The sequence below is a fragment of the Pteronotus mesoamericanus genome, unplaced genomic scaffold, assembly GCF_021234165.1.
Source record: "Pteronotus mesoamericanus isolate MK-2021 breed Mesoamerican mustached bat unplaced genomic scaffold, CSHL_Meso_final contig_221, whole genome shotgun sequence".
Lineage (NCBI taxonomy): Eukaryota > Metazoa > Chordata > Mammalia > Chiroptera > Mormoopidae > Pteronotus > Pteronotus mesoamericanus.
The window spans coordinates 11,788,736-11,810,778 of NW_026555092.1; the positions used below are offsets into that span (position 1 = coordinate 11,788,736).

The 22,043-nt window shown below is 42.0% G+C and overlaps 2 protein-coding genes across 6 annotated transcripts in view; both read right to left on the reverse strand.

Annotated features, from left to right (window-relative positions):
• KIAA0319L (KIAA0319 like) overlaps positions 1-21,937 on the reverse strand; it is a 97,161-nt gene extending 75,224 nt beyond the window's left edge. For 2 of the 5 annotated variants that reach the window (XM_054571950.1, XM_054571955.1), the window contains exons 1-2: positions 21,849-21,937; positions 18,590-18,759 (exon numbers count right to left, since the gene is read on the reverse strand). In XM_054571950.1, the coding sequence (XP_054427925.1) occupies positions 18,590-18,759; positions 21,849-21,862 (184 nt within the window). In that variant the 5' untranslated portion in view covers positions 21,863-21,937. Of the gene's footprint in view, positions 1-18,589; positions 18,760-21,514; positions 21,700-21,844 lie in introns of those variants that run through there. The other 3 variants (XM_054571954.1, XM_054571952.1, XM_054571951.1) reach the window with 3 other exon arrangements.
• The window catches only part of PSMB2 (proteasome 20S subunit beta 2), a 69,370-nt gene continuing 68,983 nt past the window's right edge, over positions 21,657-22,043 (reverse strand). The window contains exon 7 of the mRNA XM_054571962.1: positions 21,657-21,668. The gene's annotated coding sequence lies outside the window, so the exon portion shown is untranslated. The remainder of the gene's footprint in view (positions 21,669-22,043) is intronic.

Sequence of the window (22,043 nt, forward strand, 5' to 3'; positions counted from 1 at the left end):
GCCAGAGCCACTCCCTTTCTCCTCTTCTTTCCTGTCCCAAGCAATACTCTAACCTTATGAATATCCGTGCTATGGTCTTTCCTGTAAGTCAGCCTCCAGATTTTGTCACAAACTGAAGGCACCCAGGCACCCAGGGCCACCAGCCCTGCAGACAACACCAGTACCAAGGAATAACCATGCACCAACAAAGGTGACTATGCTATTTACTCAACTTTTATTGATGCAGGTTCAATCTCAATCAGTAACAATTAATCAAGAGTGATAACACTCAGAAACGATCAGTAACAATATCACACAAGAGAACTAGGGAATAACGAACCCAGGTCCCAAGAGTCCAGACCAGGTCCGGGTCTGAGAGGCAGCCGGGCAGGCCACATTTTTCAATGCAGAGTCAGAGCGACAGGATTGTGGCAGAGCTTTCTCCAGACGTGGAATGTGCACCACATCCCAAGGTGATTCACTCTTCAGATCATCCATGGTTTGAAACCCTCTGCTTATATACTCTTATATGATGCTTCTGATTAACACATTCTGATTAACACATTCTGTGCAACCTTGATAGGCACATGTGGTTTATGTCGCTCTACTGCACCTGCTCTAAGAGGATGGTGTTACCCTTCAGATAAGCAAAGGATGACCACGCTGTACCGTGCATGCTCAAGAGGCTGCATTATCCTTCTGAGTCCTTGCTCTACTGCTCATGCTCTAAACATGGCTTCTTAGTTGACAGAACTGGCGCCATCTTAATGTGTCCTGCTCTCCACACTTCCCCACAGGCACACATCTAAACTCAAATGCAATGGGCAGCTGGCAGCTTGACCAAGGATAAGCCCCTAAACCTGTCCCCAAGGCCCCCTTTTCTCTGACTTCCCAGTGAGCTTAACAGCCCAGCCTAGGCTCTTCTGTTGCTTCTTCTATGCTAAGTCCATCCTTGTTTCACAGTCCCCAGTTTTAAAAAACGTACTCTCACAGCCACCTGGATTCATGTTGTGAAATCTTTCCCACACGAAGTTGAGAACCTATGCACTCCCAGCTGGCCCTCGGCAGACCCAGTCAGGGCCAGGCCGCCAATCCCGTAACCACAGCCTCCCATATGTATTACGTGAAGAGTCCCCAAAACAGGAGGCTCTGGAACTAGCAATGCTTACTTATCATTACTGCCTCTCAAAAGACAGAATGCTGATAAATCTGGCACAAAATCTAGACCAAGTTTCATAATTCCAAGCAGCAGGGTGGAAAAGTCTATAGAATATATGAATTACGGCCAGAAGGAAATACACCAAATACTTTTAGAAAGCTGTGAAAAACTCTGGAATTATTTAGAGGTAGGGCTGTTGCCTCTGGCATTCTTAAACCTCAGGTGGCAAGCTTGACTTCTCCAGCTAACGTGGAAACTGTGCCGGCTGGCAACCAAGAGGAAAGCAGAGACAGATGCCCCCTATCTTAGGAGCTATATTGTTAAGGTCCTTGGGCAGTCACGCTTTAACCAAATTCATCAAATTGTATCCCAGTGAACGGGCTGAAATGGTGGGAAAGAGAGTAGAGAGAATGCCCCACTAGTATTATTTGAAAAGAAAAAGAGCAGTCAATAAATTCTTCTCTGGGGCAGGGGGTGTGGGGTGGCAGCAAGGGGAACCAACTTTCTGTGGAAAACAATACATGGTTAGGACATTTTGTAGGCAAAATGTGTACTTTTAACATTCACTGAAACTAAAATTCTTTTCCTGAAATCTCACAATTTTATAATATGGTCATGAATCCATTCAAAGCTTTCCTATAATAAACCATCATCAAGCAATAGGACAGAAGCCTTAAATTTGGTGAAGTCAGTGACTGAACTATGGCTCTGCACCATCTGTCTTCCTGTCACTATCATCAAAAGTACGCATTCTCTCAGAAGCAGCAGGTCTCGGCCAAGATGGCTGCCATATGAAAATGAGACAAGCAGGCATGTTATCAATCCCAAAAACAACTCACAGGAACTGTTCAAAAACAAACCACCCCAGGGGGCACCCTTCACCTTCCTTTTGACTGTCAGCATGTCTGTCACCTGCACACCCACTAATAAACAAATACAAAAATGGTCCCACAATACTCTCTGCACCAGCTCTCTCCTGCAGGGGGTTAGCCTATTCAGAAAGCCAGGCAGAGGAGGTAACTAAATCCTTTAAAGAACACAATCGTGTATTATGAAGTTTGGAAAAAGCCAGGGTAATAACCACTGCCCTCTCTCCTTTTCAAAAGGGCCAACACTTTTTTCCTCAACTGCACATAGGTTAGATTGAGAGGTAGAAGCAGCCTCACAAAACAGTCCTTTGAAAAGAAAATAATTACTATTTATCGCTTTTGCTGTGTGCCTAGCTTTCGGAGTACAGTTTGTTAAATGTTATGGTGTAGGTGATTTGTGGAAACTAAACTAACTGCTAAACAGGAATAAGGAGGCATAAGTAAGCTCTGTACCCACAGTCTGACTCCTTTCCCTTTACTGTAACGTTCCCATTTTTCCCAAAGGCCATTCTGATCAAAGACAAACTCCCTAGGGAACTAGCGGCTCAACAGATACCTCTCAGACACTATTCACATTAATTCTTGATTGTCTGACAGATGGAAAAAAAAAAGGCTTCCAATGAACGATGACAAAACCTGAGTCTTGCAGCCCTTCTCTAGTTAAGAATACTTAGAAGATTAAGTTCTCTCCTATAACACTGTCACTAAGAAAACTCAAAGGTACTAGATTTTGGCAAACTGACAAAGAGAAAAATAGTACAATAACATCTCCAAAAAAAGAGGGCAATATTTACAGGCAAAAGAAGAAATAAATGTTCTTTTAATCTACCTAACTTAAGGCAGGATAACTATACTTTCAAGGTTAAAAGAAGAACTATAAAAGCTACCCTTATTTAATCTTGGTTTAAGGAGAAAATATATTCAGTCTCCAAGTTGAGGTTTATACAGAACCCTCAGAAGACTGAGCTTAAAAATTTGTTTTCAAAAGAAAATCCCATATCAAGATCAATACCCTTATTCCATCTTACTCCATCTTCTGGCCTCCACCCCACAAGTCTCTAGTTAAGGCTTTGGCTTCTGAAATAAGACTGCCTGGGTTTGAATCTCAATCCACTCAATTTATTAACTGTGTCACCTTGGGTCAAATTTCCTGGTTTCTTCACATATAAAAACATATGGTCATAACAGAACCTAACTCATGGGATTACTATAGATATTAAAGGAGATAAGCTATGCAAAGTGCTTACCACAACGCCTGGCATGTAAAAGCTCAGTAAATATTAGCTGCCATTACTTTCGTTGTTATTATACTTTACTTCAGCTCAGGCACCACTTCTTCCAGAAAGTCTTCCTTGATGAAACCTTCATCCCAAGATTCCTCTCTTCTGTATATTTTACAAATGCTTCCATCATAGTATTTCTCTCACTGGATCATATTTGTCTGTCTACCTCACACACTCTGCCTTCTTTAAATGCTATGGTTGTACCTTAGATTTCTGTACTTGTAGGCCCACCAAAACACTTGGCACATGGTAGGCATTCAGAGAATTACTTGTTAATGTTAAAAGTGTATCCAATATTTAAATGTTATTTTCTGTTAATTTCTTTTAATTCTCATCTGAGAATATTTTTAATTGACTTTTGAGAAAGAGGAAGTGAAAAAGAAAGATCAGTTTGGGAAATATTAATCAGTTGCCTCCCATATGTGTCCCAACTGGGTATCGAACCCAGGGACTGAACTGCAACCTAGGTATGTGCCCTGACAGGAGATCAAATCTGCAACCTTTTGGTGTATGGACCGAAACTCCAACCTACTGAGCAACCCATCGAGGGCTATGTGATTTTTTTTTTTTTAACTAACAAAATCTAACAAAAAAAGGCCAATTCCAATATGATATTACTTGACTTTAGTAATTTGAGCCAGATCCTTAATGTTAATTAATTTCTTTGAATAGAAGTGGGAGGGACAGGAGAGAAAAACAAAGTTCTCAGTTTGCTAAAAAATTATTTTCAAATTAAATTGGGGAGAGCATTAAATGGGAGGTATGATGAAAGATGTGCAAATAGAGAAACTGAAGAAAAGCTAAGAGGACTAAGAGGAGATAACTGAATCATGTACCCAGCTAGGAAAAAACCTTTCCTGCCTAAACATTAAACTGAAAAATCCTTTCAAATCTCAAAGCAATCTTTCCTCAAGAAAGGACCAAGCAAATTTCAGTTCCCTGAGCTATCTATTTCAGACCACTCAACTTCACTCACAAGCAAGATGGGCTTTCATCACAGAACAAAGCAACAGTGGGTGAAGAATAGATTCCCAGTTTACCTAAGCAAAGAGCCATCTATCACTGATGACATCTAGATCCATTCAATTTCCCTTCTCCTGAGTAATGAGAACGAAGAGGGGGAAAAAATAAATGCATGGTAGGTAGATATAATTTGCCTCCTCACACAACCAAAATAAGGAAAACAACAAATTAAAAAAAACAAACAAACAAAAAAACAGAACTACTAGAAAACTGAACTGTATGGAAGTCTGACAACCAAGGAGTTAAAGAAGAAACAATCCTCCAGGCCGGTAAGGGGCACGGAGACAGGAGGCCAGGTGGAGAGGACAGCGAGTGCGCAGCAAGGCGGTGGCTGGAGGACAGGGCGGTCGTACATTTGCTTGCGGATAAACCGGGAGGAAAAGCTGGGGAGCAAGACAGACCAAGCAATCCAGAGCTCCAGAGCAGGAAAAGAAAGCCTCTGGCCATAAAAACCTGTGGGGGTTGCAGCTGCACGAGAAACTCCCAGCCTCACAGGAGAGTTTTTTGGAGAGACCCACAGGGTCCTAGAACATACACAAACCCACCTACACAGGAATCGGCACCAAAAGGGCCCAATTTGCTTGTGGGTAGCGGGGAAGTGTCGGAAAGCTGGCGGAGAGCTGAGCAAGAGGCATTATTCCCTCTCAGACCCTTCACCCACATACAGCATCACAACTCAGTGAACTGGGTTGCCCTGCCCTGGCAAATACCTAAGCCTCCACCCCTTCCAAATTCCAGGTGTGCTGAAACAAAGAAATATGGCCTAAATGAAAGACCAGATCAAAGCTCCAAAAACAGAATTAAGTAATGAACAGAGAGCCAACCTATCAGATGCACAGTTCAAAACACTGGTAATCAGGATGCTTACAGAAATGGTTGAGTATGGTCACAAAATGGAGGGAAAAGTGAAGGCTATGCAAAGTGAAATAAAGAAAAAATATACAAGGAACCAAGAGTAAAGAAAAGGAAACTGAGACTCAAATCAATGATTTGGAGCAGGAGGAAGAGATAAACATTCAACCAGAACAGAATGAAGAAACAAGAATTCAAAAAAAAATGAGGAGAAGCTTAGGAATCTCTGGGAGAACTTTAAAGGTTTCAAATATCCAAGCCAGAGGAGAAGAGAAGAGCAAGAAATTAAAAACTTATCTGAACAAATAATGAAGGAGAATTTCCCTAACCTGGCAAGGAAATAGACTTTCAGAAAGTCCAGGAAGCTCAGAGAATCCCAAAGAAATTGGACCCAAGAAGGAACACACCAAGACACATCATAATTACATTATCCAAGGTTAAAGATAAGGAGAGAATCTTAAAAGCAGCAAGAGAAAAGGAGACAGTTACCTACAAAGGAGTTCCCATAGACTATCAGCTGATTTCTCAAAAGAAACCTTGCAGGCAAGAAGGGGCTGGAAAGAAGTATTCAAAGTCATGAAACACAAGGACCTACATCCAGATTACTCTATCCAGCAAAGCTATCATTTAGAATTGAATGGCACATAAAGTGCTTCCCAGATAAGGTCATGTTAAAGGAGTTCATCATCACCAAGCCCTTATTACATGAAATGTGAAAGAGACTTATCTGACTTATCTAAGAAAAAGAAGATCAAAAACAATGAACATTAAAATGACAACAAACTCACAACTATCAACAACTGAACCTAAAGAAAACAAAAACAAAAACAAACTAAGCAAACAAGTAGAACAGGAACAGAATCACAGAAATGAAGATCAGAGGGGACAGGCAGAGGGAAAATGGCGGGGTGGGGGGGGAGTACAGGGAATAAGAAGCCATAATTGGAAGCAGGAAGTCACCTGCTCAGAAATGATCCAGACATCAAGGACTTTATAATATTTAAAGGCAGGTGGAAGGCAAATGACTTAACCATGTACTTAAAAACAAAACAAAACAAAACTGTAACTAGGGGTTACATAGCTACATGTGACAAACTCATAATCTCCTGCTTTGCTATTTCTCCCACCACCTTATGACTAAAAGACTCTGGAGAATGCTGTCAGCAAAGAGAGCACGCCTCCAAGCCACAGCGTGAAGGAACCCACACCTTTCTATGTAACACTGTCTTTGTATTTAAAAAATCACAGGTATCAAATAATAACAGATAAACTTTGGCCTGTACATAAAAATGGCTCTGAAAAGAAATTTTTTTTCCCCAAAGAGAAAAGCATCTACATACAATGTCATGAATCTAGCAGTTCCCTGTATAGCCCACTGTAAATGTGACTGTTATCAACCTGCAGTTGATTGCTGCCTCTGACTGCAGGGCTAATAAATCATTTGCATTCACCACAATCACACACCAACCTTCTTTTGAAACCCACACAGTGAACCTTGAATGAGAGCACGGTTTTGTTTTTTGCAAAGATTTCTTTCCTCCCTTTCTTTTCTTTCTTTCTTTTCCTCTTTCTGACTGATTTTGTTGTTTCTAAAGAGAAGGCCATTTAGAGGGCTGTAGCAGAAATATGTAAATAAAATAAAATAGCAGTAAGCTTGGGAGGAAATAATACAGCATACCATGATGTGTTATTTCAGCAGATATGGTCAATAGAGGAAAAGTTTATGTCAATTTATCCATTAAAAATCTCTCTTTTTGGGGCATTATGTAAGTGTCATTAAAAAAAAACAAAAACCCTGCAGTAGGCTGAACTGGGACATGTGAGGACTCAATACAACCAAGCTTCGAATACTTAAATTCCTCAAACAACTTTTTGCTTATAGCAAATAAAATGCAGAGCTACAGATGCTTTCTCATCTGTGTGTAAATGAAAGCAAAACTGTGTGAGTAGTTGGTATTCTTAGAATTTTTGAGAGCCAGTTTATTTAAATGAAATCAAAGTCAATCTGTATCTGCACAGAAATAATTTCCTTAGGGCTTATTCTCCAGTCTTTACAGAGCTGTACATACTCTTTCCTCTACCCCTCCCTCAAGTTAAAGAAGTGAAAAGAGCTCTGCAGGTTAAAAACTGTTCCAAACGAATCTGGGAGAAGGAAGTTCTAAGGGATTAGAGCATCATTTGTCTCACCATCCTGCTACAGAACAGGGTTCAGCTCATCCCTGCCCCACTCTTTGTGCTCCCACCGTGCATCTGGGCATTTATCATGCTACCTTATGGTTTTGTTTTGTTTTTACATCTATCTCTGCCTCTATAGTGTGAACTCTCAGATGGCAGGAACTAGGTTTTATTTAGGTAGGGACAGTGTTTGTTGATCTGAATTGAATGTTATATGCCATGTGTGCATAGTATCTACATATTAATTATCATTAAGTGATCTGAATTAAGCATCCTAAAGAAGGTATTAAAATTCAGTAAACATATTTTAAGGCACTGAATGTAAGACAACACATATGAAGGGCCAAGGATCACAAATATTAGAAATGTGTACTCTAGTTAAAGTCATCGATATAATGCAGCACTGACATACAGATAATTTGGTATTGTTTGGTTTATTTACTACAGATGTATGGCTTTTAATAGACTTCATTTTTATAACTGGTACCTACCTATATGTTATCTTTCTCTTATAGCTCCATTTTCAAGTTGGTTGTAATTCACGCATTCTACTGACAGGAATAAAAATGTGGACAAGGTGGTCAATACTTCAGACTACCAAGTTACCTAGTATGGGCTCTTTCTAACCACAGAGAACTGGCCTTTCCTAACCCTCATCTGCAAGATGGCAATTTTTTTCTGCTCCTTCAAAAGTGACATTAATTATAAGCAGAACATAAAGATATCAAAATGTGTCTTGGGATGTGTGCGCACGCGCGCGCGCGTGTGTGTGTGTGTCACACTCCCCGTAGACACACAGAATCACCCCCCCTCCAAAAAAAAACAACACATCAATGCACAAGGGGCCTTCACTCTTTACCTCTTCCTCCACTGACAGAAGCAGCCATGCTGCCGAGGCAGCAACCCCCACGTGAAACATGAGTGTGGAGGCGAAACAGCTCAATCAAAACAGCTTGGGAAAGGAAAGGAGTGTATGCTTGTCAGCAAAGTCTCCATGGAAAGACCAGAAAACTTTCGCTTCTGCTTTGACCATCCTGGGCAAATAATCCTATTCGAGGTCTTCTTACCTGAGTTTAGAGGCCAAGCACCAACTTTTAACCTTTCACAGATGGGTAATATGAAAATGCACCCAGTTATTTGAAAAGTGCACTGTGAGAAATGTCAGGGTGCAGCTTAGAAGCATGCTCTGGAGAGTGGAGCTGAGAGCGATTTTGAAAGCAAGCAGTTAAATGACTGAAAAAAGCGGGGAGCACAGGTAGAAGAAAAGCTCGCAATGCTTCAGCACAGGGGGCTGTTTTACTTCAGGCCAAAAGCTACATCCTGACCCAGCAGGATACAGATTACTCAGCTTTCTGAAATGGAATATGACTCTACACCTCTCTACAAGGCTGCTTCATTTGTTCTGATTAAGGCTCACTCATTCTACCAGGCCCACTTCCATAAGCTTCCAGCTGACTCAGTTAAGAACAATAAACATTGTTATCGAGAGGGAGAGAGAGAGAGAGAGAGAGAGAGAGAGAGAGAGAGAGAGAGAGAATGAGAATGTGCGAGAGCTACAGAGAGACAGAGAGAGAACATTTCTTAACATGCAGAATGGCAATCCTTTAAATTTTTAAACCTGCATCTCAAATTAGAGCTACAGAATCAAAGCCAAATCAACATAAACTTCCCATCTCCCAGGTCTGGTAATACTAGTCATACCCCTCATTACCTAAAAGAATCCACGAACACACATTTATTTCAAACTCAAATGTGCTACCTGGTTTAAAGCATAATGTTAAAAATGTTAAAGCCAGTCGGAAGAAAAAGGACATTCTTTAAAATCCTGTCATTTGCTGGGAGAGTTTAAAGGGGGAATTGGAGTGAGCTACCCTGGGCACCCATGTCTGGGGACAGAGCCTGCAGTTAGAGTTTCAGATAGGCATTGGCCAGCATTCTTCTCTGCTTTTGTATCTCCTAAGGCAGCGTCTGCGATGGTTAATGCACCATTCAGGGGCATTATAATTCTTTCTTATCTTACAGTATTTGAGTTTCCTTTTCTGACTGACCAGAGAAGTTCAGGGTTTATATAATTTGGTGTGTGTCATATGCTAAACACAGAACTGTTCACATGAGGGCCTGAGTAACAAACCTGATGCCAAAGAGGCAGGGGCACCCTGATGCAGAAAAGATTTTCAAGGGCTGACTGGCTAGACATATCTAAAACCCATGAAGTCAACAGGGTACATACTTCCAAAATGGGGGCAAAGGCTGCAGCTGTAGCATTTTTTCCAAATCTCCAGATAACCACTCTCACTGCTTATTCAGGAATTTGGGTTATTAGTAGTGGAGAGAATGGGGTGGATTGAAAGGAAAGCTAGAGACATACTATATTGTAGACAGGGGCTTCACCTACATAATTCTTAGCAGAAGGTTACTCTACTGAGACCAGCTTGAGACATCAAATTGCCTAGTCTCCCGCATTCCTAGGATTCTGCAAGGAGAGTGGGTCTCTCACTGAATTACTTTGAGGCCCTAGAGAGGCCTCAGCCTCTTTGGAGGAAATCTCGATACCACTAGCATCATTCCTCTCAGACAGAATTTCTGTTCCCTAGGAATGACAGAGGAATCAAGGACTGCCAGCTCCATGAGGACAGAAGACCATATCTGTCTTACTCACCATTGCATTCCTAATGTCTAGGATTGTAAGCACGCAATAAATATGCTTTGAAGGAAGGAAGGGTCTAACTACTTCTGACACAAAATCCAAAGGTGCTATTGAATCAGCTTCAGTCAAAACACTGCGCTGACCAAGAGAGAGAGCGCTAACCTGGCCTAGCACAAGGCTTTGCCAAGCATGGGCACATCATCAGGAAATGCTCCAGGGCTGAGGGCCAGGTGGTGTCCTGGCAACAGGACAGAGTCCCCTTCCAGAGGAAAAGTACCCTTGGCTGAAGGATGAACATGTACCCAGTCAAGCTTTACTGGCATGCTACAATTATGGAAAAAGCACAATACAGCTCACTCTATCATGGGCTTCAACGAACTTCATGCCTATAAAGCTATATGAACGGAGATCTACTTTTCCTGATGATGCAGAAAGTCCAGGTTGCCTACATTATACTTTAAAAATGTAGGGACAGCCCTGACCAGTGTGGCTTTGTGTGGCTCAATTGTCTGGGCATTGTGCCGCAAAGCCAAATGTCACCAGTTCAATTCCCGGTCAGGACATGTGCCTGGGCTGCGGGTTCAGTCCCCAGTCAGGGTGTGTGTAAGAGGCAACTAACTGATCAATGTTTCTCTCCCACATCAGTGTTTCTCCCCATCTCTTTCTCCCTCCCTTCCCCTCGCTCTAAAAATAGATAAAATCTTTAAAAAAAAAATTTTTTTTAATGTAGGGAAGGGCTAATATCCCACTAAACAGAGCTTTAAAGAAACTAGCAAAGACCTCAAACCTGCTGCCCACTGGGTCATCTTGGAATTAGACAAGAGTTTATCCAAAGAGAATTTTACGTTGTCATATTATAATAACTATTGTTAACATTTCCTGAACTGTTACTGATGCACCTGGAGGTAGGTAAAACACTTTGCAAGAATATTTTATTTAATCCTCACAGCAATGCCATGAGAGGCGCTGTCTTTCCCACTTGCAGATGAGGGGCCTGATGAAGGGTGGGTTTCAGGAAGACCAACCAGTATATAACAGAGCCACGACTCAGACTCAGGCTTGTCTGACTTGTGAGTGCGCGCCCTGTAGACTTGGCCACCCTGCCTTCTGCCTCGTGCTCAGTTGGTGAGTAGGTAGGTGATCAAGACCAATTCTTAACTTCTCTTGAAAATTTGACCCAGTACTGTCTGGAACCAAAAGTGGCTAAAGGATCTTCACCACATGGGGCAACACTTTTTAAGGAAGCTCTTAGAAAAAGGATCAGAAAGAAAATTCAAAATGAAGGCCCTTAAACCTAGAGCTATGCGTTTTGACTCTTTCTTCAATACTACTCATCTCAGAAAAAATATCCAAACACTAAGCACACACATAATTCTTGGTCACATTCTTGCGAATTCCACATATTGCTTTGAATTGGAAATGGTTCCAATTAAGATCATTTAAAGAAAGATTTTATTTAATTATTTTCACAGAGAGGGGAAGGGAGGAAGGAAGAGGAAGTGAAACATCAATAGGTTGCCTCTCGCATGCCTCCAACTGGGGACCTAGCCCACAATCCAGGCATGTGCCCTGACCGGGAATTGAATGAGCAACTCTTTGGTTCACAGGCCAGCACTTAATCAACTAAGCCACATCAGCCAGGGCCTATTAGGGCCTGGATTGTATAGTAACACTTTTATACAGTCACCAAAATAAGCCAAAAGGCCTTGCTTTGGCCCTGTAACTATTATTTTGTTTTTATAAACTCCTCCACTATCTTATTATTTCCTTCCTTGAGGAATTACTGAGGAAAGTCAGTTTAAGAAAGTTTTTGAATTGAATTGGATTTACTGGCCAATGATGCTATCTTCTTATCCCTCTACACTTTGTTAGGAAATGTTTGTGTTTGCATGTTTCTAAAAGGCAAAAAGAACCCACCAAAATTATAGTTTTCCAAGTTAGAGAAAAGGATTTAAGATGATTATCTTTTACCAAAAAGCATGTACGCAAAAGACCATTATTTCATTGGACTGGGAGAGAGGCAAACTTAGAGGATTCTGTTTGGTCGTACTTAGCTCAATTAAATTGTGATATAATAAGATAATAAGACTTGCTCAATGTTAGTTGAATTTAGAATCAAAAAACTTGCATGGTTTGTGTTAACAGCCAGAACACTCTACCTTCCCCCAGCTGCCATGTACTCAAGTCATTGTCCTACAATCCAAGGAGACAGATTTAGGATTAATAATTTATTACCTTCCTGTACTGCAATGTAGTTAAGAATATAGGACAGTTTGGCAGGAGAAAGTTTCTGCTGAAGGCTCATTGCTATGAGATGTATTTCATTAGTCATCCACCTTAAATTAGGTGCCCAGCAGATACAAGACGAGCACAGATATAATGTCACCTAGAAAGTCTCCTGAAAATACTTTTCTCCTCAAGATAAGATTGATACATGTTCAAAATACATTCTCTTAAAGGAAAAAGATACCAATTAGTCTGGTACAAAAGGGGCTACAGCCCTCAAAGTACAACCGAAGGGAAGGGGCAATGGAGGAAAGTGAATTCAGGTGCCTTCTATCTCCCAGAGGCAAATACAAACAGTTTTATTTTGATAAGATCAAAAAGAGAATGAGTAGTGGGCAACAGACCTCTTGCCCAACCAGGAGCTGTCTTTGTTCCATATGTAGTCTCTGTGTAGTTTGAAGGTGATAATTAATCTCTCCCACCCAGAGTCTGGGACTAATTAAAAAAATAAAACATGTCAGTTAGAGGTAGATGGAGATCAAAATATTATCTTTATAAGAAGTGATAAGGTGACTAGAGAACACAGCCTAGATGTACAATCAAAATGTGCTTCTAATACTTCCCTATGCTGAATGAAACTTGCGCAATTGGACAAATGCAGGCTGGCCTAGCACGGGCAGAGCAGCTAGAACACAGCAGGGAGAGAACACATGCAAATCCTGAAGACTGGCCATTCCATACAACAGGATTCTTTTCAAGTGTCACCAATCAGAAAAATCAGTCCTCCATTCATGAAGAGAGTCAGAGTAAAGGTGGAAAAAGGGAGCAAAAATTTCCTTCCAAATACTATTCCCTCCTGGGAAGTGAAGTGCCCATTTATGGGCTAAGACGGAATACCAGAATAGGAAAGAATGATTATCTTTAACATGTATATTCCAACGTGGCGCTATTTCCAGCATTATCTTTAGGTTAACCCAACAAACCTTTATTGTTACCTACCACGTGCCCAACGCCAGGTATGAACTATGAGTAATATAGTTCCATGAAGCAGTCACATAAACAAGCAATCACAGTAGGCTTCTGCTCCCAGCCATGATGGAGTAACAGGTACCAGACTCACCATCTGCCATGAAACTATAAAACCAGACAGAATATACAAGACAACTTCTTGTAGGAGAAAAGAGGCAGTGCAAGGCTACAATCCGAGAGAAGGGAAATGTGAAGTGAGCCCTACAACTGTCCAGTTCCCTATTAGAGACAATTTCCAAACCAGGGCACACAAAGCTAGAATCAAACAGAACAGAGGGGCCTCGCTGAGCCCAAGAAGTAAAGATCTGAGTTTAGCTGGAATCTCAGTGGTAAGACACTGAAGAGGAAGGAGATGTGAAAGCGGGGGAGGTGGTGGGGGGGCATGGGGGCCCCAAAAGCCTATTGGGAAGATACCCTGCCAGGCTGAGGAATAGGATATAAAGGCACAAAGCAAGACCACCCGACGTTTATTAGATAGTAGATGCTACAAGGCTGAGAGGAAAACAAAATCACCAGAGGTCAAACAGTTCTGGGGGAAGGTGGTAGGAGCATTTTGGAATTCCATCTCTGCCAGAGCAAAGAAATCAGATTAACACTGTAGATCAGCAAACACCAGAAAGGCTTCACCTTAGAGCAGGTCACACTCTAGAGCAAGACCTACTCAGAACCTCTCCTCATACTGCCTACAACCCCACAGTATAATTTCGTGCAATAATGAGGAGATGTACAGACACCATGAGAACATTAAAATCAGGTTCAAATCAGGGGACTCAGCATAAGCGTTACAAAGGAGCTTATGTCCGTCTGAATCAGAATACATCAGGAGGCAGAACGGTCAGAGGAATGGAGCACTCTGCCTGAGAACATGAGAGAGCAGCACCCCACAAACACTGATCTGAGTGTGGAGGAGAGAAAGGACTATACAATGACTCAGGGATTTCTACCTCAGAATATGAGTGGAGGTGGTCTTTTCACGATTCTAGAGGACAAAAGAGGAGGAAGGGGGTAAAAGGTCATGGGTTCATTTTTGATATATTAAATTAGGGGTAGCTGTGAGACATCCAGTTGAAGATGTATAACATAGAGGTGGCTAGGTGGTTTGTAACCCAGAGAGAAGTGAATGAACAGTTACAGATATGGGAGTACTGGGCACATAGGTTACAAGTATAGAGGAAAAAATGAGATTTCCCAGAGACTGCACACAAGAGTAAAATGAAAAAAGAGTAGAAACAGAACCCCAAAACAAACATTTCCTTGAAAAGAACAAAACATTTCAAGGACAAGCTAAGAAGAGCATGACAAAGAATAATCAGAAAGCCTAATGCACCAGCTGGAAGAAGAACAAAGTAAAGCCTGGTGTAATTTAGGGCAACTGAGGAAAGGGTCTTAAGAAAGAATTGTGCAAAGGTGCCCGATGCAGCAGAGGTGTTAAGTAAGGTAAAAACTAAAGGTCTCCAATTAGGGAGGTCTCTGGTTACCTTGGCAAGAGCCACGGTTTGCGCAGAAGCCAGACCCCACTGGATTCAGAGGACAGAGGCGGCGGAGCGGGGACAGCACGCGTGGTGTGCTCTCTCAGGAAGCTTCACTGGCTGGGAGGACTAAGTCAGGGACCTTGCTAGAAATTCCTCACAAAGAACATGTCTGACTCAGTAAATACCGTATTTGTTGAATGAATGTGTAATTTAAAAAAAATAAACAAATGAATGATTTGTACCCATCTGGTTGTTTTACCAGTCCTTGTTTCTCATTGTGTCTATCTGCAAATAGAATATGTATTGTACATAAGCCAAGTTCCATTTCCTCCACAAAACCCTCCCTGACTTTTCTAAACTTCAAAAGCCTCCTCTATTATAATAAAAGATAGACAATAACAAGTGTTAGTGAGGACACAGAGAAACTAGAACCCTCATACATTGCTGGTGGAAATGCAAAATGGTGCAGCTATAGAAAACAAAAAGTGAAAGAGTTCCCACATGATCCAGCAATTCCATTCCTAGGTATTAAACAAAATGTGGTATACCCATATAATGGAAAATTATTTGATCATGAAAACGGATAAAGTACTGATACATGGTACAACATGAATGACTGTTGAAAACATTTTGCTAAGCGGAGGAAGCCAGACACAAAAGATCACATACTGCATGAATTCATTTACATGAAATGTCCAGAATAGACAACTCCAGAGTCAAAAAGTAGATTAGTGGTCTCCAAAAGCCAGGGGGAGGGAGAGGAATAGGGAATGACTGCTAATTAGAACGCAGTTTCTTTCTAGTTGGGGGGCAGCAGGTGAGAAAAACATTCGGGAATTAGATAGTTGCATTATATCTCAATTAAAAAAGAATAACTTCCTCTAATCTCTTACTACAGAACTCCTAAATTCTACTCATCTATTTAGCACTACTTCATACTGAGTGGAATTACTCACTTCGGTGACAGAGAGATATCGTGACAAGAGCCTCATCAGTTTTCTCCGGGACTATTTCCCTTTCTAACAGATGCCCTACTCTGCCCCTGCCCTCCCTCCCCTTTTCATCTTACTCCCATCTCTGCAGTTGTCCTTCTTCTATATCCCAGCAAAATGATCTAGAAATTTACCAGTATTATTCTTCTGCTAAAAATTTTCAATAGCTCCCAACTTCCAGAGTAGAGTGCTTGCTTACAAGAGGTGGACAAAACAAATCACTGGAGTATGAAAAGGAAATATTAGTGCTATTTATATATTTTTTTAGTTGTTCCCTTTAAGGTTTTGTTTTTGGCAGCTCCTATATACATAAGACATTAGCACAATGGTATTTGTTACAATGTACGAATAAACACATATTAGGGTATATCAACTTTTTTATGGAGTAGAGAGCATAAGTGAGAATATTTGTTAAAGCTTATTTAGGTAGACCACCTACCTAAAAAGACTAAAATCAAAGCTTCTTTAGATGGCACATAAGATCCTTTGTGACCTGGCCACCATCTACCTCTTCAGGAGCTGCCATTCCAGCTTTGCTCTTTATATATCCCAGCAACACTGAACTGCTTGTAGAGTTTCCACCATACCAGGCTGTTTCATGCTTTTGTGCCTTTGTTCTTGCACTCAGTTGCCAGAAAATACAACTGCCCAACAATCACCACCCACAACTGTAGGGAAGTTGTAGCAATGTTTTGCAACATAGAATAAGTGAGAGTTGATGAATACTCTCCTTCTAAATGTGCCCTTGAGATAAGTCCCCAAATGGGGAATTACTAAGTCAAAGAACATGAACTTTTTAAACATCTTGATATTTATGCTAAAAAGCTCTCGTTCAAACTCCCCAGCACAACATGAGGGCAACCACATCACCCGTTGGCAGCTCTAAACATTTTTACATTAATCTTCATCAATAAAATGGATTAAAAAGGATTTCTCATTTTAACCTGCAGTTCTTTGGTTAGTAATGAGAACAAACATTTTTTCAATGTTTATAAATCATTTTAATGTCTTACTTATGGTACCCTCTGTTTATGTCCTTTTTTTCATTTTTCCTATTAGGACATTGTGTTTTTTAAAAACATGATGAGAAAGAGATCTAACCAACTAAAATATACAACAAATCTGTTATGTGTTGCTTGTCACATTCCCTCAGCTGGAACACAACTGATTCTCAGTTCTTCCATAGTAAAAGCTCCAAACCCTCCTCAGATGGAAGCAGTACAATCTCATCTCCACCAGGACCTCTCCGATACCACCGTTCATACTCAACCTGCTCACTAGCTTGCTGCTTTCAAGCAACAAGCTCAAAGAATACTAAGACGAGCCCAATGAACTCACAGTATTATGTCTAATCAAGTGTTAGGCTGAAAAATAAGAAAAACTTGGAAATGCTTCTTCCTCCCCTGTACTAGGAATCCCTCAAATATCAAGCTACTTATCATGGCTCAGAGTGAAAAACTGTTTTTAGTCCCCCAAAAGATCACCTGTGGTTGGAAGACACAGCAGCATCAGAAAAAGAGCTTGAGCTTCAGACTACACAAAACTGGGTTTAGAAACCTGGCTCTGTCATGTTCTTGTTAAACTTGGGCAAGTCATTTTGCTTCTCTGGGCCTCAATTTCCTTATTTATAAAATTAGAATACAACTATGTGTTTTAGGTTTATCATAAGGATTAAATGAGATAAAATACGTAACGTCTATAATCAGGGGTCTGGTATGCTATAGGTGCACTTGAAAAAATGTGGTTTCCCTACTCTGATGGTGCTAAGTCAGTAACTTATTTAATTCAAATGATCTTACATAAAATGTTGGCCTGAAATAGCTGTCCTAGCAAAGCATCATCTGGGTAAGAAACATTTAGGTCAGCTTTCTGTCAACTGCAATTTCCACTGCTATAATTACGCAATCATCAACCACCACTGCAAGACAACAAAAACCCCAAAGCTGATGTTAAAAAAATTGCTAAATACAGTAATTACTTGAGTCTCAATATCACGACCACCAATTCCTTTAGGAAAGCAACAGAAACCTTTGTAATTATAGGAGCAAGAGGCTGATTAGTTACCCCAGACAGTGGTCTCTACAATAGAAGGCTTTCGGTCACTGCCCGGAATGGCAGCATACTCAGAAGTCTTTCTCAAATTGCTGTTTTCTCACATTTCATACTCTGAAAGAAACAATGTCAACAAAAGAACTGAAAGTGGGGGGGGAAACGACAGAAAGAGAGGATATTCTTTGAAATCTAGCCTTCTTGGCACTCTTTTCTGGCAAGAGTCTCTAGCCTGGTGAAATAATCTCTAGGAGGAAAACATACTTTATGAAATCTATCAGCATAGCCCTTTCTATTGAAAAAGCAAGGAACACTTTCTTCCTGTAATGTTGAGTCCTTCAGGAAAGGAAAGGAAGCAAAGAATCATTTATTAAGCACCTATGTTCAGAGTGCTATACTACACGATTTGATAATGTTATCTCTCAAATCCATTTGCTCAAGGGTTTTGGGTTTTTTTTTTACTTTATTTTTATTGCTGACACTTTGCCCATCTCCACCCAGTCCCTGCTCAAGGTTTTGTTGTTATTAAGTGGAAACATCCAGCTCCAGGTCCAGGTTCTATGTCTGTTCAACTCTGAAACCTTTATCTTTTCATGACATCTTCAGAAAATCTCAAAATGTTCATGCCAATTCTCCCATATGAGAAAGAACTCAGTAATTTTTAGTTCCAAAACAAAACAGACAAACAAATAATTTGAACTAAGTGTCCATCAACAGACTGTTTCTTCACTCAGCACACTGCTTTTCTGCCTCCAACTAGTCTTCAAAATGAATGGAAGGACCCACACAAAAATGCCCTTTTTAAAAATCTTAAATATATAAAGAAAATGGTACCTGTTGACAACCACAGAGCACTGGAGCAGAAATAAGCATAAAACAGGTACAGGATCCTTAACCACTGCACAGATGTCTGCCAACAAAATCCTGATAAAATCCAGGAAGCAGAGCTTGGCTTGACTCCCAGCCTCTTCTCCATGGCCTTCCAGATAGGCAAAACCAGTCCTCTAGGGAGAGAGAAAGAGAAGAAGTTATGTGCCAAGTCATTAATATTTGATTCCTAGAAATGTGGCATGCAAGGTAGAGAACATGATAAATTAGGGGGAAGAAAAATTTCCAGTTTGTCTTTCACTGCTCATCTCTGCCAATAAATTTTAAACCGGAGCTTTGACATAGCCTATAATTATCAGGATAAAAACATAGCAAAGGATGTGAAACGAATCCACTGTAAAACTGAAACACCTTATATTCCATTATTTTCTAGTCTAACAGTAAATCATCTATGTCGAAGAATGGAAAGAATACCAGCCTGAAAAAAAGACCCGAGTTTCAGTTCCAATTCTACTGACAGCTTTCTCACTTTGACCAACCACACCTTCTTATCTATGAAGAGATTAGACCTGAAGTTTTTGTATAGCCATACTGTTTATTTTTTAATTTAATGTGATTGTGTCTAGGCACGGCATACCCTCTGCAGTTTGCTACTGTCCCTATCACTGTTATCTTAAAAATTTACCTGATTTATACTTTGAAGTCACCTCCCTGACCCCTAGAACCATTTGCAATTCCTGACTTGAATTTATATATACATTCAGCAAATATTTACCGGGCTCCTATTATGCTAGGTAAGGGCTAGCTACTCTAAAATCTAGAAAGCTGTTTGATTTACATCCTTCCAGGAGGAAAAAATTATTTTCCATCAGTTTCTTCTCTCTCACACAACTTCCATCTATTTTATAATTACCTAAATCTTGGCAACATTGGGAGGGTTGCTCTAGTTCTAAAGAAGCAATTCATCATCTGTCCAAAGTGTGCACTTGTCATCCACATCTGGCAAATGGCACACACTTAAAACCACCGCCACCAGCCAACATGCAGGGAGACTGGCATTGCCTGCATTGGCTATCAATACTAATACCAGCAGAAACACACACACACACACACACACACACACAGAGCTGCAAAACTGAGATACAGACCAACCAAGAAAAGGCTGGCATGGAGCCTTAAGCATCTGAAGGACTTCATCTTTCTCATTCACTTCCATCCGCTTCTATATCTAGTTGTTCTGCAGTTGGATGTTACGGAGTGGGGGGTAGAAAGATGTGTGGGTCAGACACAGGCTCAAGAGATTAATAAACAAAGCCTAAGTCAGAAAGTATATCCAGCAACTTCACTAGACTCTAAGATGTAATGGTGAGTGACTGTGTGTGTGTGTGCGCGCGTGCCTGCATTGGATATCAATACTAATACCAGGAGAAACACACACACACACACACACACACACACACACACGCACATTCCGGTCTATCACAAAAGGATCTTAAACTCAAGGTGACTCAATGCCTGTCAGCAACAGCATGGCAGGTGGGCGATAGAAGCATTAAAGAAATGAATAGGTTTTGAAAATGGGAGTAATAAACACCATTGGATTTGCAAGATGATTAAAGTACAATATCTTACAAACCATGCATGAGAGAGAGGCAGAGCTATTTTCCTGTGAACTTCCAACCAGCCATTCCTATGAAACCTACAATTGCCCCAGGGCACAAATCACTGCTAGGGTCCAGTCAAAGGCTTGCTGACCAGGGCAGTAACAACAACACATCACCAAGATCCAAATGGTTGGTTTCAGAATCAAAGGTAACAGCCCAGTGAAAAGCACACACCCCCACAATACTTGACAAATGAAAATCTAGAAAAGCTTGCAACAGTTCTGGCATTTGGGGCGTTACAAGTATACCCGAAATAAAAGCACTCTCTGTTGCAGCAGCTGTTCAGACAGAGCAGGGGGTAATGTTTACTTAATACTTCAGGTTGACGGGGAATGTATCATAGTTCAGTCTGTCAGCTACATACGTGGAACTCCATTTATGTACACAGCGTTAAGATGTTTGAACAATGACAGAACAGGTCTGAAACAGCCTATTCAAAGAGTGTGAGTAACCGAGAAGAAAGCTCCCTTTTGAGGAAAAAAAAAAAAGTCTCAGATATTTGAGAAAGTTACAGAATAGACTGCCATGAACGGCTTTGCTTATATTTGCAGACACTGTTTTCCAACTAGCTAGAAAAATGAACAGACTGTTCGGGGCTGGGGTCGTCTTTCCAATTTGTTCCTAGCTACCGGTCTGCTAATCACGTAAGAAAGCAAGAGAAGAGGCAGCTAATGCCCCTCACCTATTGCCTCTATTGTCGGTTGGGCACAATCACCAGGAGGTGAGAGAAGGCAACGCTTCCCTGGAAACCCGCCTAGGTTTCCTCGTTTGGCTTCCTGCATTTCACCTTTGTGCTCCCTGCAGCCACCACAGGACCCTTCCGCGGGGTATACTTTTCCCAGTACTGGATAAGGCAGCTGTCGCACGGGGATTTACCCCTCGTGCTCAGCCCCGCCCTGCTTAATCTGCACCAACTTTTCATCTCTTTGCAAACACCGAACACCAGAGACACCAGCTGAGGGCGAGGCTGCAGAAGTCGAGGGAGTTCAGACAGCAGCACCCCCAGCCGGTCTGTCTGTCTGTCTGTTAGTCACGGGATGGAGGGAGCTGCAGGACTAGGTGCCGGCCTGAAAGATGCGGAGTAAGCCTGGGACTCGGGCTCCGCACCTGTAAAGCCAGAAGAAGCTGGCTGCCCTAGCCGGGCCAGAAGCGCCACCTCAAGGTCCCAACACCCGGCCAGCGCACCCCCAGAAATAGCCCGTCCCGTTTGCCCCTCCCCTGAGCTCGTGGTCCTCGGCCAGGCAGCCAGCCGCCTCCGACCACCTACCGGGGCTCAGGGCCACACAGCAGGGCCCCGGCTCTCGGGAGCCTCCGCCTCCCAGTCCATGGGGTCAGGGTCCCAACCTCCGCTCCCCTCACCCAGAGGCGGAGGAAGAGGAAGAAGGCAGTGCGGGCTTCCCACCCGGCAGCTCCCTCTTGCCTCAGCCTCCCTGGACAGCGACAGCAGCCGGAAACGCCGCCTCCTCCCACCTCCTAGAGCTCAACCCGGAAATACGCTCTTCATGCTAAGGAAGCCCTCCTGCCCCACCACCCCGGAAGCTCAATTCCAGCCGCGAGCACGAGGGGGAGGAGGGGCAGTGCTGGGAGGTAGAACTACCTACGGGCAAAGGAACATGAGCCTCCAGGCTGTCGCCTCCCGTTCTCCAGAGGCAGTCTGCCTGCCTTGCGCGAGCCCAGGGCCCCAGACTCGGGCAATACCCACAAGCAAGATGGCGGCAACGGCAGCACCCCCTATGGCTTAGCGCCCCGCCGTGTCATTGGCCAGAGCCTGGAGTGAAGCCGCCCAGGATTGGTCG